This window comes from Engraulis encrasicolus, chromosome 9, assembly GCF_034702125.1.
Source record: "Engraulis encrasicolus isolate BLACKSEA-1 chromosome 9, IST_EnEncr_1.0, whole genome shotgun sequence".
NCBI lineage: Eukaryota > Metazoa > Chordata > Actinopteri > Clupeiformes > Engraulidae > Engraulis > Engraulis encrasicolus.
In genome coordinates this window covers 13,263,279-13,279,459 of record NC_085865.1, presented here as the reverse complement: position 1 = coordinate 13,279,459, position 16,181 = coordinate 13,263,279, and the positions used below count along the sequence as shown (strand labels likewise).

General features: G+C 41.2%; 2 protein-coding genes across 2 annotated transcripts; one reads left to right on the top strand and one right to left on the bottom strand.

The window, feature by feature from the left end:
• Positions 1-2,477: 2,477 nt before the first annotated feature.
• Positions 2,478-12,997, bottom strand: zgc:111976 (mediator of RNA polymerase II transcription subunit 1-like). Its single transcript, XM_063206067.1, has 18 exons — positions 12,889-12,997; positions 12,649-12,734; positions 12,488-12,563; positions 12,295-12,349; positions 11,294-11,426; positions 10,563-10,591; positions 9,502-9,573; positions 9,334-9,408; positions 8,969-9,045; positions 8,288-8,353; positions 7,766-7,877; positions 7,269-7,393; positions 6,747-6,874; positions 6,242-6,443; positions 5,451-5,546; positions 5,122-5,224; positions 4,226-4,380; positions 2,478-3,174 (listed from the first exon to the last, which is right to left on the bottom strand). The coding sequence occupies exons 1-18, from the start codon at positions 12,905-12,907 to the stop codon at positions 2,861-2,863; spliced, it is 1,923 nt and encodes a 640-aa protein (XP_063062137.1). The 5' UTR covers positions 12,908-12,997; the 3' UTR covers positions 2,478-2,860.
• Positions 12,998-13,613: 616 nt separating this feature from the next.
• zcchc17 (zinc finger, CCHC domain containing 17) lies at positions 13,614-14,846 on the top strand. The gene has a single exon (XM_063206066.1). The coding sequence runs from the start codon at positions 13,793-13,795 to the stop codon at positions 14,504-14,506; it is 714 nt and encodes a 237-aa protein (XP_063062136.1). The 5' UTR covers positions 13,614-13,792; the 3' UTR covers positions 14,507-14,846.
• Positions 14,847-16,181: the final 1,335 nt, after the last annotated feature.

Sequence of the window (16,181 nt, the reverse complement as noted above, 5' to 3'; positions counted from 1 at the left end):
TTCACTAGTGACATGAACAATTTGCGAGCAGAATAGGGGCTGGACCACACTTAAAGAGACAGCAAACACCACTACACTGGACTTCCCAATTCTTCTAGGTAATTTTGGCCCTAAACCCAATCTTACTCTCAAAGAAATGAAAAAAGAAGAAAAAAAACCCTCAAGAGATGTCTTTAGTCCTTAGGCTATAGCTACCCCACTGAATTGATTAGGTTTACATTCAAAGCTGATAAGGTCCAACAAGCCTCCTTTGGCAATGTAATGTGATTAAATTATGCCTGTAATTCCTTTGAAATGACCAAGTGTAGAGCAGAGCAATTACATGTTTAGGTTTTAAAAATGCATAACTAGGTCCTGACTGTATGGTTTGGCCCTTGCAGGTTCACAAGACCAAAGAAAAAGATGTTCCCATAGTTTGCTCTGCAGATTCTGTGGCAGTGGTAGCTAGGCCTTGGCAAATGTTTCTTTATTGCTTTGATACATTTTTAGTCAAACAATGTCAATTACTATAGTGCATCTGTCGTGTATGTATTTATTTATGGGGCTATATACCATTTTTTATTTATTTATTGGAGAGTGAACAGTAGGTAAATCAGTGTGTTTTCAAGCAGAGTAGCCATTCGTCCCCAAAGGTTCTCGTAAACAAAGAAAATAAATAACCTTGTAGAGTGGCCAGCAAGTAAGGGTTAACGTTCGGCGAGAAGGTCGCTACCGTGGAATAGCAGCACGACAGAGAGAATCTTTAGACCCCGACGCGGAGCGGAGGGGTCTTGTTCTCTCTGAAGTGCTGCTATTCCACAAAGCGACCGACTCGCCGAAAGTTAACCCGCTTATTATATGGATATACTTAAATGATTCACACATGCGGGGACATTTCTTTAGACCTATTTAATGTTAAGATTGTTGCTGCGCAAAACAAAACAGAGCCGTTGTGGAACACCGCTAGGCAACAGCTAGGTAGGCTAGCCAGGACAGGTGTTGTCTATCACAGCAGCTGATTAGAGTGACAAAAGACCGGACCCCCTGCGGAGTGATATGAAACATTCGCTTTAGCCACTGACATACAAGCCAGTGGCTTTAGCAGTGAACGTCTTGTTGCCATTGACAGCGGTAGCCAGGACAACGGGTGCTGTCTATCACAGCAGCTGATTAGAGTCTTGTTGAAAAGTCGCTTTAGCAGTGAAAAGTCTTGTTGCCATTGACAGCGGTCTGTTATAGACCAACCCGTCCGTTATCGAAAAATAACAGACGTCCGAACGTTGGGGAGCCCCGTTGAAATGAATGGAGCATTCGACAGATGACGTCACAACCATATAATAAATACTATTAACAGACACCCCCCTCTGGTTAACACTGAAGCAACAGGAACTGGAACACAAATACCCAAAGTATTTATATCAGTCTATTACTTCCATGGCCTTCCTATCAGTAACTTCCTGCAAGCTTTGAGGCGCCCAGACAATGAACTAACGTCTTGTCCATTGTCACAATCTTGCCAACAGCACAGAAGCCTGGTGACAAAATATTTGGACATGTGGACTGATTATGTTAAAAAAGTGGATGGCACGAAACATAATGTACAGTTGATGCTTGACTTTTCCCCTCCCCTTTATTTTCCCCAAAAATGCAGCAAAGCTTTACACCTTATTTCTTATTCCGTCCTCGCTTCGATTCTGCCTTTTTACCTTGTTATCCAACGCATGATCACCACAACTGCATTGAAGGCCTGCGAAACTTCATCAGTACTGGGAGTTTTTTTGTTTGGGGTGTGAGTTGCGCATGGTGATCCAGGCTGTACGTTTTACAGTTGTCATTTGGCTCACACGCTACCAATCAGTGGGCATTTCTGGCCGTCTTTGGAGGGGTCAAATGCCAAGGCTCTTTTTTTCCTTTACAGCCAAAGTGCTCAGTCTTGGCGGTATGCATACCAAGAATGCACTTAACTTCCTGCCTTAAAAAGAGACCTACTTTGGTTGCATGCGTGTGTATGCTGCACATGGTCTTTGGGAGTAAACAAGGGTAGAAAATCTTACAGTGCATTGGGCAGTTTTTTTATGAAACTGAAATGGCTCAGTCAACTGTAGCAATCACATAAGCTCAACTTAGTTACCATTTGGGCAAATCCCCATTAAGTCTTGTCAACACTTTATGGTTGAATTTTTTTTTAACAATGCAGCAAAAAATCCCATATACTGACAGAATTCACTAAGCCAGTGCAGAAGCACGAAAGGTTGGGTTCTTTAACAACAAAAACATACTTTGACCCACAGGAGAAAAATACAGGAAAGGGCCAACAATGACAGCCATATTTTCTGCTTGTAAAAAGTTCCCATGGGATTTTGTTTCTCTCTCAATACTGCGGAGAACTTAATCTTTATGGCAAGTTCACAGTAGCATTACAAGTCTTGATGCGTGGATCTGGATGCGTTTTCCTTTACGCACACACTGGTTACAATGATTTCGGAATTGTACCATGGTACACCAAATCACTGTCTTTATTTAAATCATTTTCACTTAAAAACATCTGGCACAATTACAGGGGCATCTTTCAGAGGTATTACAAGAACATTCTTTAGAGATGATCTCAGTTTAGTTCACCCAGAGTAGGTGCTGAACCTGGCTGGTAGTATAAAAGTCCCTTTAGGGTCATTCTCCTAATAGCACCTCCAACACTGGGTTTTCAATCAGGCAGCATTAGACTTATGCAGAAATCAGACCCACTTCATGCAACACCCCCTCTAACCACAGGACACACACACACACAGACACACACACACACACACACACACACACACAAACACACAGTGCAACCATCACAAAGCTCAGTGTGAATATAGCATGCACGCACGCACCCACACGGTCAAACAGGCTCCGCCACAGGCCCTTTGGCTGGCCAACATGGTGGAAAGACATACGCGGAAGACAAGGGATAGTGCTCAGCAGCATCAGCAGCACCAGCATCTGTATTATTTACATCATCATTCATTTCCTCCTGAACTGAGGAGACAGACACCACATAGCAATCAGGGGAGGCATCCCCCTCCGCAACCTGCTCTGGATGCTCCTCCTCCTCCTCTTCCTCCTCCTCCTCCTCCTCAGGTGCATTCTGGGTAACGGGTAGACATGGACTCTCCTCTTTCACACTTGTCATTTCTGGTGAGAAGGTTGTTTGATCTGATAGGAGGAGGAGATGGTGTTTTATTAATGCCTAAATACGGAGGACATGTACAGTATAACACACAGAAGGAAGTACACCACCCCTCACATTTCTGCAGATTTGTACAAAACTGGGTTGGGCATTTTCAACTGAGACTAGTCCACCAGGCATCCAGGGAGACAATGAAACATAGGAGGACATCAAATATGAATGGTGGGGTGGCGTCCACGCCAATGTCTTATCCTGAGCGTATCGCTCGGTGCGTAATTCCAAGAGCAGTATAATGAAAAGGAAGAAAGGAGTCGCACACTGGAGCTGAATGCAGAATCAAAAACGGTATTAAACAAAGCAGAAAAAAGTAAATAAAACCGACAGACAGGGGACAAACGTTTCGGGTCTAGCCCATCATCAGTGTTCCCAGTTTGAAAATGTTTTCAGTTTTTCAGTTTTTCAAACTGGGAACACTGATGATGGGCTTTTACAGTTTTTGATTCTGCATTCAGCTCCAGTGTGCGACTCCTTTCTTCCTTTTCACTCGACATCAAATATGAGCCATGTTGACTGCAACAGCCAAAACGCATCATCTCACTGTCTTGGAGAATGTCACGAACAGTCCACCGGTCAAACGCCCTGTAGATCATGTGGTCAATCCAGCCATGGATTTGAACATAGGGTTTACTCACTCTTGTGAGGTACATTTTGAGACATTAATGGCTGAATTTCAAATGATTTGAATGAACAAGTGCTGGCTACTGCTCATTGTGTCAAAGGGATCCTTTTCAATGTTGTCCCATGAAAAGATATACTTAGATATCTACAGAAAAGTGATGGGTGTACTCACTTCTGTGGCATACCATAGTGTTGGCAGAATGAACAGCAGAGTTATAAGTGGTATAATGGGAAGACATATAGTTTTCTGAGAAAGTCAGGAATAGGTTTTAAGGTTTTAAAAGCAAATGTGATTAATTTCAAATTATATACAAGACTATCGTTCACATTGTAACAGAGTGCATAGTACATGGTGTAGGCTACAGTACATTTGTCTAGTATTATGATGCACCATTGTACCATTTGTATCTGTTGTGTCCATCACGGCCGCAGTGTCCATGGCCTCATCGGGAGATGCGTTGACTTCATCAGTACCAACACTTGGAGTTTCAGGGCAGACTGGGCCAAGTAACCTCTTGCATACTGCCCACAGGGTGATGGGGACTGACATACATCTGCCAAACAAACAACAGATATATTTTGCCACGATCGTCAATTTCTTAAGTGTATATGGGTCAAAGACGTCCAACATGCCGCTGTCCTTCAGTGCTAACAGGCTTTTGCTTACTGTAACTGTGAAAAACATGACATTTCAAAACATTTTTTGAGAAGTGAATGCATGAAAGCCAAGCCAAAAAAAAATATTTAAAAAAAATCTTTTTTGCATTTACAGTAAGCAAAAGTATCCGTTGCACTGAAGGACATGTTGGACGTCTTTGACCCATATCCAGTTTACTTAGCTTAATAGACTTTGAAAAGAAGTTCTCATAGTACACCACACCCGGGTTTCATCACATACCCCACAAATAATAATTGGAGGTTGAAAAAATGTGGCTGTTAATTTCTTTACTTCAAAGTAGTAAGGCCAGCAAGAAAAATAGACCTGATCATCTCATTATATATTACACACCTTAGTTTAGCTGCTGGACTAGCCATCTGATTGATGTTCTTGTTATAATTGGTTCAATTGAAACAGAAATGACCATAAATATTCATTTTGGGTAGTGTGCGCCCTTGTTGCAGGTGCCAGACAAAAAGTGTCAGACAGTTTAGGAAGGTACGTCTGCACACTGCGAAATAAGCTCCAGGGTGGTCGAAACGTTGCCGTTTTAGTTTAATACAACTTTTTTTTTGGAGTTTATTTTGCAGCAGTGTGCAGACGCACCTTGTTAAATATAAATATTACAGTGTAATACCGAGTCATCACCCTGGAGACATAGTCATTCGTGGAGTCATCCTGCAGCTGGGGTGCAAACAGCTGACAGCGAACTTGGAGAAAGTCAACCACTGTCACCACCACTGAAATACAAAAGAAGACCTCCATTAACATATATATTAATTCTCGCGGTCAGGATCTCCACTTTTCATTGCTTTTATTACTTATTAATTAATGAATCACAATTTTCTGAATAAATAATCATCTCAACAAAAGGTGCACTGTGTAATATTTTTTGTAATTAATTTTCAGAATTCATGCTGCCCATTCCCAAATTCGTCATTAGACTTAATTCTAAAATATACTTACAAACTGACAGAGAACTTGCACCAGGTTGCAAAAACGTGACAGAGAAACTCATCTCTGACTGCGGGATAACCTCACAGTACAGGTCACATGGCATTCCTGCAAACCAATCAGAAGACACGGGGGAAAGGTATCAATCCTCAATCTATATGCACTTTAAATGAAAACATGGATTCATGAATGTTAATTGTAATTGATGATTCTCGTTTTATCTAGGATCTTTTGCTTTAATTGATGCACACAGTCTTTGGAATCAGTGGACCTTTACTACCTGAGCCACCACTGCCAGACAAAACAGTGAGTTTAGTCTAGAACAGTGCTTCTCAAACTTTTTCAGGCCGAGGATCACTTTGTCCACCCACAATTTTTCAGGGACCACCCGTCAACTGAATAGAAAGTCTCGTCTAGAAAGTCTCACCTTGAGCTTAGGAAGCAGCAATTCAAAACAATGTTTGTTTTGGTTTGGGTTTTTGGCCTTCACTGACAGAACAGTGAAGAACTGATAGAATAGGGAGAGAGATAGAAGAAGAAGGGTTGCTTAAAGTCCCAGGCCGGTTCCAAACCTGGGTCACCCTGAGACAGTAGATCCATTTATTAGATGGTGTATTGGCACTGTGTGCCACAACAACGCCACCAATTCAAATACTTCAATTGAATTTGGTCAAATAAAATTAATGAAACGTAATATTATGCAGCCATCACAGGTAGCACCGTTCACTTAAAATTAGCAACAATGAAAGAACAAAGAGCCTTAATGTCAAATTGTCATTACAGTAGGCAAGACAGCAAGAGACCTGTGTGGTGCTGATGCCCTGTGATGCAGCTGGCAAGAAGAATATTGAGAGTCGATTGTTGTCGTAGCAACTGCAGCAGGGGAGGCACATGAGCCGGATGGGTGAAGGGGATGCTGTCAATCAAGGCCCCTTCCCATGATCCCTCAGTTTGTGCAGACGACTCCACCAGCACGTACCTCTGCACCTGTTTACTTCGGAGAGTCTGTAAGAGACAGAAGATCTTTATCAGACCACCAAAGCACGCACCTGTAGCTGAAATACTTACAGGGGGCAAACATGCAAAAGGTCAGCACTTGATAGCATTCCTGAACTAAGGAGGCATGGTTTGGGTGGGAGGTCTCAAGGAAAAGCAGGGGTGGGTCTTTTCAATGTCTTACTGGAACTACTTTCCAAAATCTCATACCCTACCTTTAATATCAGAGAATGGCCTGCTGAGGTAAAAGCTCACAAAAGGAAACAAAGTGCAACACTCAAAAACTATATACCATCATCCTATAATACAAACCACTAAGTAGTCTGCCTCTTCTTCCATGCTATTCCAGGAGCCATGGCAAAATTCTCCTCCTGCTGCTGCACTTCTCCTCAGCAGTCGCATCACTGACTCCCTCTGCTGGTCAGCCAAAGGTCCTACATCTTTAGGACAAGTACAAGGACAACTTTATATTACATTACATTCAAATTAAATGATGCTTTATTCCAAAGCGGGTTACAGATATTGTTTTTCAGGGTATTGGTTACAGTTGACAATGGTTACATTTTAAGATTCCATGGGCCAAACAACAAGAAATGCCCCCCTCCTTGAAATCATGAGGTTTGAAAAGATTTGAAAAGGGTGTTTGCTGAAGATGTTAAAAAGCTTTTGGTTTTGGGGGGTTCAGGGGTTTCTTCCCTGAGAAAATGCGAAAATACGGTAGTTAAAGGCAATTTTAACATAATATGAGAACATAAATATAGACTAGTAATGAAGTGGGGTTTTTTTGCGCTCTTGGGCCCCTGGGCCTGGTAGGCCCGTTCAGTAACCATTTACCTGAAATTTGTTCGATGCGATGGATGATGGAAGAGGAGACCACCACAGGTGGCTTCAGGCTGAGTATGAAATGGGCTGGCAGGGACTCAGACGCCACGTCTGAGAGGTCATTAAACACGGGAAGGCTAAATGAAAAAGAACAGCAGTTTCCTGAAAAACCTCTAAAAGTCACATGAAGTTAAATACACAGTGTCCCTCATAAAAGAAATATGACTGAAAAATAATTAAAGAAATTTAAGTTACCAGTTAATCTCTTTAGTATTGCATGCAATTGGCTGTTGGGAAAAGTATGGAGCATGGAATAGAATTAAATGACGTTATTTGGTTAAAATGTGAGTACATAGGAACTGAACGTTCATTTGACCTTCCTTTTGAGAGGTACATTATGGCATCCTATTCCCAGACACTTAAGTGCCACATCATCCAATCACAATAGAGAAATCCATAGGTCAGCCAGATAATCCATTGCGATGTCTCAATGACATAATCCCACTTACCCCTGGGCGTCAATCTGTAAAGGAGATGGAATTAGAGGTGCCAATTGTAGTTGGTGTGTCACTCTACTTGACCCAAGCATCACCAAAGCAGTCTGAGTAAGTCCATCTACATCTGTGGAGTGGGATTGACGTGTACAATGTTAATCAAGCACAAACATCAGCAAATTCACTGAAGAAGTTTAATTCAATGTACATGGAAGTCCTTGTGCGTAAGCCTTCAGTTGTCCAGGTGCAGGCGTAAGGCAGGAAAACTTGATCAATGTGAAAAGTTCAGGAAACCGTGCACAGTGAACCTGAAGACGCACTACTCGAAACACTTTTTTTGTTCACAAAAATAAAGATAAAAAAGAACAGTATCATGTGTGCAGTGTTTTCTGAACTTTTCACTTTAAGAAGTTCAATTCCTTGTATAATACATGCAAACCTTAGTCAACCAATAGTAACAAACCCATGAACTTTGTGGTTGCATTTCAAGATCAGACAAAATAGGCAATTTAGCTGAAGCATGAATTGGTACAGTACCTGCACGGTGTTTCTGTAACAGCAAGTCTGACGGACTGATCAAATACTGGATCTTCATAGGGATCTCTTGAAACAGGAAAACATAGTGTTATTGCACCTTCAAGTATTTACAACATCTCTGCATTCTCTACTGCCAGTGTAAACCGGAGAAAAAACAATTTTCGCAGCATCGCAACAATTTTAGCAGAATGGCCCATAAAAATGATGTGATGATGACACCTACGAACCAGGCTTGTACGAAATTCCGAATTGAATGAATTTCCATTCAAAATCATGCAATAATACGAACACTAGGTGGTGCCATTACCTTGAATTTCTTTGAATTTCATCTACACCACCCATTGAAAGCACATAGAACACCACCACCTAGTGTTTGTATTATGGCATTACTTTGAATTGAAATTCTTTCCATTCGGAATTTCGTACAAGCCTGCTAGGTACTGATGATTGTGTACACATAGGATAACCAAATAAATACTTGCTATTCCTATCTTCTATCTTCCCAATTGACTAACAGAAGTGTCTTATACTCAAGTGTGCTTCATACTCCCCTGTTTCCAACCTCCTCTTAAAATTAGCAGTTGAGTGAAGAAGTGAAACTGTTAGGGGTTGCTTTACTGAAGGTAGGGCAGTTACTTTTTCAACGACATCTAAATTGATACATCTAGTGTCCATATTTACCTGGGCCACTTGCAGTAATAAGTCCAACTTTCCCGTTCACAACTGTGTCAATGTGGGCATCCTTTCCTACAGATGATCTTCAAAACAATTGGTCATTAAAAAAAAATCATACAAGACAATTGCTACATTTACATGATTGTTCTAATTCCGAATGAATAATTCCGAATTAAATAGTTCCGTCAAGTCTACATTGCACTTTCATTTAATTCCAAATGAAAGTGTTTACATGAGGTTTTCAGAGGAGAATCAAGTTTTATTCGGAATTGAATTGAGTTAATTCGGAATTAAATGTACCATATATCCGAGGATAACGATACAGAATGAAGATATGATAAGACAAGATTGACCAGCGGTGTCTCACTCACCTGACTATGTCTGACATGGTTAGCAAGTCCTTCTCCAAAAACTGCAGGGCTGTACATACCTTAATCTTTGCATCACTGCAAGAGATATTGAATGCGCTTACACTTGGTAGGTACATAGAAACAAGAACAATAAAATGATTAAATTACAGATAGTCAAGGGTGCAGTACTTGTCTCCGGGTACATTGTAACGAGATGAGAGGTCTTTCAGCTTTGTGGAGAAGGCCTCGAACCTTCTCTGCCTGTATAAAACAGATGTACTGTAGGTCAATACAGTATAGGGCACAATGTGGAAAAGTTAGCTTTTCTAGAGGGGTGGAAACTGTAGTGCGTGGAATTTGAATGAGAGAATTCATAGCCTAAGAACTAATTAGAGCCACAGAGGAGGAAAAAAGCTCAAGAATAATGATGCACCACAAGTCAAACTAAGGGTGCCGGTATGCTTGCTGCAAGATACGCGAGCGCGTGCACGATTTGTTCATGAACGCGTTAACGTGCGTATTTAATGTCAATTTCGCGCGCGTTGGACACGGCAGCCAAATGCGTGCATTTTGCGTCTTGGTCAACTGCTTTTGAAGCAAGCATGTGCTGTCGGTTGCTCGCGGTGACGCGCGTAATTTACAGCTCGCAGCAAGCATACCGGCACCTTAATGAACATATCCAACATAAGGGATTGACAAAAACCTGCAACTGAACATTCACAGGTGTGGTGTGGTGCAGCCACAGGTGATGACTATTGTATACATTAAATTAATCAATTGTGCAAACTGCAAAGCATTTCATGCAATGACTTTTACATGAACATTGTATGAACACTTGATTGATACAATAATGTCACTAGCTTGGTTTCACTACCTGACTTAATATAAAAAGGTGTTACAGTAAACAAACAATAAGAATAGAGAGAGGAAAGGCAGAGAGTCAGAAAGGCCGAAGGTCAGACAACATTCCTGGTAACCAGAGTGAGGTCACATGCATGTCATTTTAAATTGAAAGACAGATTTCTCCACAGAAAATCTGAATATTTAAATGCACATTTGATCAATTTCAATTTAATATTTACATACACAACTTATCATATGTTAAACAACAGTCCGTATTTCCATATTTAAAATAGAGCATCACTGTCCCCTCATCACAACAGACTGCATTTGATCATCATCACAACATGTCATTTGACTCAGTGGCATGACATGGTGTAAAAGCAAAAATAGACATTTCTTCCACTTACCTCAATAGCTGGAGCAGCAACTCACTAGACTGAACAAACAAACAAACAAATAAACAAACAAACAAAAACGATAGGATGCAGGATACAGGTTAACCTCCACTCACAAACAACACAATATTTTAGCTGAAAAAAGCAAATGTTTCTACAGTCAGTCACCAACCACAGAGGATCTAAGACTAAAAGCCACAATGCTTTAGGCAAACTGTGAAATGCTGTACTGATTATGGATTAGTTTTAAAATATGATTGATTGTGGTGAACACACCACTGGACTTTTCTTCACTTCTTCAGTTCCAGGAGTTCTTCATTACCAAAAACGTATATTAACCATTGACAAGCATGTCCTTTTTCATGATAATTTACCACCATTAACTTTTTCGTTAATTAAAAAAGCTTTCCAACAACTTTAAGCGATAGAAACATTTAGATTCAGGACACAAATACTGCATTTAAAATGTCTAGGCTAGTATTTTTGGCCATTCTAGACATCACACATTGTATACACCAGTGGTTTCCAACCAAGGGGTACGCGAGCACACCTCAGGGGGTATGTGGACAAATGTAATAATACATAATATATGTAGTGTAGTCACATTGGGATAGAGGAACAGATATAGAACATGAGTGAGGTGGGGTACTCATCATATGACAAAATGGCTTAGGGAATACGCAGGACAAAAAAGATTGGGACACACTGGTATACACCACAAGACGCTGAAGCATGAGACATACCACTGGGGCTTCCCCGTGCAGGGCCACTTTAACATCCTCCAACCCCCCGTCTGGTTTCAGCAACACCTCCAAGTAGAAGAGATCTGCTGTGAGGTAGCAGGCGGTCTCAGTAGGACTCAGGTGAGACGCTAACCTGTGAGTGAACGTCAAAGGGGAGAATTCTGTCCTGATACAAAGGAGGTGGCAAGGGTTGGCAGAACCATGGCATAGAGCGCGCTCCAATATGTGACCTTGCGTCCTCCACTTGTGCTTGTGGCCTCGTACCAGGAAGTAATACGTCGAGATGACATCATTGACAACAGCATTATATTTCAATATCTTGCAAAAGCTCAATTGTAAAGTCATTTTCTCATTTGCAAACTGGATGGTGAATGAAGAATAGTCCCCCAAAAATTGTTGTGGCTAGGCTGACAGCAGGGAAACTTAATTGTTTTCTACACGGAGGCGGGGCATCCGCAAAACGTGAGGCCACAAGCACAAGTGGAGGACGCAAGGTTGCATATTGGAGTGCGATCCTTATGCTAAGTTTGTCTGAAGCAAGTGCAAATTCCTTTCACTTCATGGCTGAAGTGCGCTTAAAATGAGGAATCAACCCCCACATTGGGACAGTAACCTGTTTCGTAACTAAGTCATTTTGGATAAAAGTGTCATAAGTTTAATGTAGCCTAATGCAAGTGGATGTTGCGCTGACGGTTCATTGGCATCACACAGACTACACAGTCAAGAAGTGTATCAGACAAATGCGCAATAATGCCATCATAGGTGATCATCATTGGAGTTTGCTGTGGGTTTTCATCGTGATAACATGGTCACATTTTTTGTGGCCTTTTACACATTTCAGGCAAGGCTCTATTTTAATAATCATGCTGCAACCCTAATTACAACGTTTTGTCTATGATGGTCTCATTCTCATTAGGATACTTTCATTGTGGAATTGTGTGTTTCTTTTTAGTTTCTAAAAATACCAGTCAATGTACAACATATTGTGCAAAAGGGCCTACCCATTCCGTTCAGCAATTGCTTCCAAACTGGACACCAGGGAACTTAGAGAGGATACTGTAACGAAAACAGGTGAAGAAGTGTGACTTAAAACGCAAACGACATAGGCCTAAAGGCATACGCTCTGAAGACACTGTACCACAGATTTTGTTCTAGGAAGGGCTGTGAGTGACTACCAAATTATGCATTGCTTACCATTCTGAGCGTTCTGTAGTCTTTGAAGACAAATGCCAATGTGCGTGCAGAAAGTAGAATCCACTTTGACGTTACCCTGAACAAAACCATGTGGTAAGAGACCATAGTGCCAAAAACCTCCACTGAAATAGGCTAAGTGACTAAGAATTTAACAACCCTACCATGCAGCGACGAAGAAGGTGAAATGTTTCGTTCCAGGGTTTCTTGGCATATTTAGACGTGAGGTCAGCGACAAGAGACGCTCCATCTGCAATACATTGAAACACAACTCTGAATGCGCCCTTGTCTCCCCAGGCCTGCAACATAAAAGGCCCTTATTTAGGCGCACATTTTATGGGGCAAAAGCAGCGAATAGCCTACTTGTTTGAATAGTCAGATAATCAAAAAAGTTATGAACCCACCAATATCATTCCTTGCCATTTTGTTCAACTTCACGTGATTCACGTTGGGTAGCCTAAGGGCCTGTGCGGTAGGCTAATGTGGCGCACCTGTGGTAAATATGGAGACAACAGGTAATCGCATTGCAACGCAGGTAATTGCATAGTGTGTCAAAAAACAAACAAGCGGCGCATTTTTTCTAATAAAACAGGGATGGAGACAGGGCCTACAGTTTGACGAGGCATATTGCCTTGGGTTGCAGTTAGTTCATCTCTAAGCCAATCAGGTCCAAGCCAATGATTATTATTATCAATAATAATAATAATAAGAATAGGCTAATAATAATAATAATAATAATAATAATAATAATAATAATAATAATAATAATAACAATACTACTACTAATAATAAATAGGCTAATAATAATAAATAGGCTAATAATAATAATCTGATTCTGACTTCTTTTAGTGCCATTTGTGTGTATTAGGCCTAGCCTACCCATTCTGAAATGTATTTATTTATTTATCTATCTATTTATTTTAAGGAAAACTTTTAGTTATTTTTAGTTTGTCAAACTTATCTCCACAGATATCTTATATGATGTCTGTGCTTATCTCAGTCGATAAGCGTTTTTGTTTTGTTTGTCCCTTCACAACTACCGTACAAACTGAGTAAACTGAGATGTGATTGGTCAGTTGTGGAGCGAGGAGGTGGAAAACATTGTCTATGATTGGCCCTTTTAACGGAATCTGTATTACGTGTATTCCTGTCATTCAACAACATTCGTTTCGCAGTTCGCAGCGGTAGTACAAATTGCTTCTTGCCTTTCCTACCGTTGGTTTGTTTATTTACTCGAATTTGCAATATTTTGCTCACTTTTTTGTGTTAAGCTAGTACTGTTCCGTACCTGCTGGTAGCTGCACGACGATGGATGATGAAGAAGAGCACCCGAGCAAGGCCCACAGCCCTATGGAAGGTGTACCCGATATGTACAGCATTCTCCGTGGAGAGGTGGCATCTGTTACCACGTATGGGGCTTTTGTCAAAGTCGAAGGTTTCAAGAAGCAGGGATTGGTTCATATAAGCGAAATGTCTGCTTGTCGTGTGGAAAACCCAGCAGAGATCGTGGACGTGGGAGAAAAGGTGTGGATTAAGGTGATCGGGAGAGAGGTGAATGGGGAGAAAATCAAGCTGTCCTTTTCCATGAAGGCTGTGAACCAGGGCTCTGGAAAGGATTTGGACCCCAACAATGTGATGGCGGAGCAAGACGAGCGAAGGAGGAGGCGGTTCAAAGACCTTTCGGGCCAGAGGATAACGTTGGAGGCCGTGTTAAACACAACATGCAAGAAATGCGGTTGTAAGGGACATTTTGCCGCAGACTGCTTCTCTCAGGGTGGACAACAGTACACCCTGGTCCCCGATGAAGAAGAGCCTGTTGCTGCTGCTGCTGCAACCGCTGCTGTTGTTGCCCAACCCAGCCAGCCAGCGTCAGAGAAATCGGAAGAGAAAAAGGCGAAAAAGAGAAAGAAGGAAAAAAAGAAGAAAAGGGATGACAGCAGCAGTGACGAAAAATCCTCCAAGAAGGCACGGCACAGCCACTCGAAGAAGAAAAAACACAAGAAACACAAAAAACACAAATGAACAACATAGTCCATGTGGGAGATGTGTATGACGCACTGAATAGTTTGTCAAACATTTTGCAGAATATGGACAATGAAAGATTTAACATTTTGTTTAGTTTTAAACTGATGCAAAAAATCAGCCTGATGGAGAACATTTTAAATGGCCTAAGTGAATGCCTATAGAACTGTCAAATAGTATATTTCTATATGTTTTAAATGTGTAATACGTTTCTTTTGTAATGCATTTCACATATAGAAGTGACACATAGTCTATTGTGAATCAAGATATTGTATGCTACAGGCCATAGGAATGCTTTTGTGAGTTGAACAGGACCATTTATTAAATTTACTCTATTGTAGGTCAGTGTACTGTGTTTTCTTAATCCTTTCAGCAACTGAATGGTGTATAATGCGAAATAGGTATCGTAACACCACTAGCACTACAAGACACTTTTTTCAAGGGGACTTTAAAATTCTGACTACATGTTGTTCTGAATGGTGCAGATAGGCCACAATACAGTATTTGTCAATACAGTACAGTATCTTACACTGAGTGCTAAATTATTATGCAAACAAGTCTTTTGACCATGTACATTTTATACATAGACCTACTTGTATTTTCCAACCTGCATGGCTGTGAAAATCTATTCTGGGTAACGCACCTTTGTGCAATGAGAGTGGATGTGATCTAAGGAGCTCAACATCCTAAGTCGGGCGTAATTAAGCAACTTTGTTATCCTGTGGGTAAATGGGCCACAAAAGAGATCTTTAATACTCCCACAGATATAATTATGAGAAAACTATTACCCTGCAGTACTGTCATATTCCCAAACTGAAACTAATGCTTCTCCTTCAATGTTTTGCCCTATGGTACTGACCGGGTAAATAGGATTTGCATCACACATAATCATAATGTTAATTGAGGTTGTTTACTTTACTGCTTGTGTAGAGCCCAGTACAGTGGAACACATGCCAATGTGATGTGAGTCACATATGAACTTAACTGCCATTCCTAAACCATAGGGTTCAATGAAGAGTATATGATATCAGTGCACCTTTTGCAGCTACATCTTCAACTTATCTGTGAAGGCTGTCCACAAGATTGAGTTTGTGGGAAGTGTTGACCATTCTTCCTAAAGCGCATTGGTGAAGTCAAACACTGATGTTGGTTGAGAAGGCCTGGCTCTCAGTATGCGCTCTAATTAATCCCAAAATTCTATCGGGTTCAGGTTGGGACGCTGTGTAGGCCAGTCAAATTCATCCAAACCAGAGTCTGACTGTTATCCATGTTTTTATGGATCTTGCGTTGTGAACTGGTGCACAATCATGTTTGAAGAGGAAGGGGACGGCTCCAAACTGTTCCCACAAGGTTGGGAGCATGGAATTGTCCAAATTGTTTTAGTATCCTGAAGCATTCAATGTTTATTTTAATAGATTTTTTATAAGATTTTTTTTATAGGATAGTGAAGGTGGTGACAGGAAGTGACTGGGGAGTGAGAGACGGGGAAGGGCCGGCAAAGGATCCGAGCTGGGAATCGAACCCGGGTCAGCCGCATGGTAGACTAGTGCCCTACCGTTTGGCCATAGCAGGGCCTCAATGTTCCTGTCACTGAAACAAAGCGGGCAAGCATGAACTCCTGAGAAAACAATACCATATAATTCCTCCTAGACCAAATTTCAGTCTTGGCACAATG

What these genes read in the sequence shown, in the direction of transcription:
- zgc:111976 (XM_063206067.1), bottom strand. An exon ending in ACCATGTCAGACATAGTCAG is followed by an intron (nt 9,046 to 9,333) that starts GTGAGTGAGACA and finishes ATTGTTTTGAAG; the next exon opens with ATCATCTGTAGGAAAGGATG. An exon ending in TCGCATCGAACAAATTTCAG is followed by an intron (nt 6,875 to 7,268) that starts GTAAATGGTTAC and finishes CTTGTCCTAAAG; the next exon opens with ATGTAGGACCTTTGGCTGAC.
- zcchc17 (XM_063206066.1), top strand. Translation starts at nt 13,793, where the DNA reads ATGGATGATGAAGAAGAGCACCCGAGCAAGGCCCACAGCCCTATGGAA.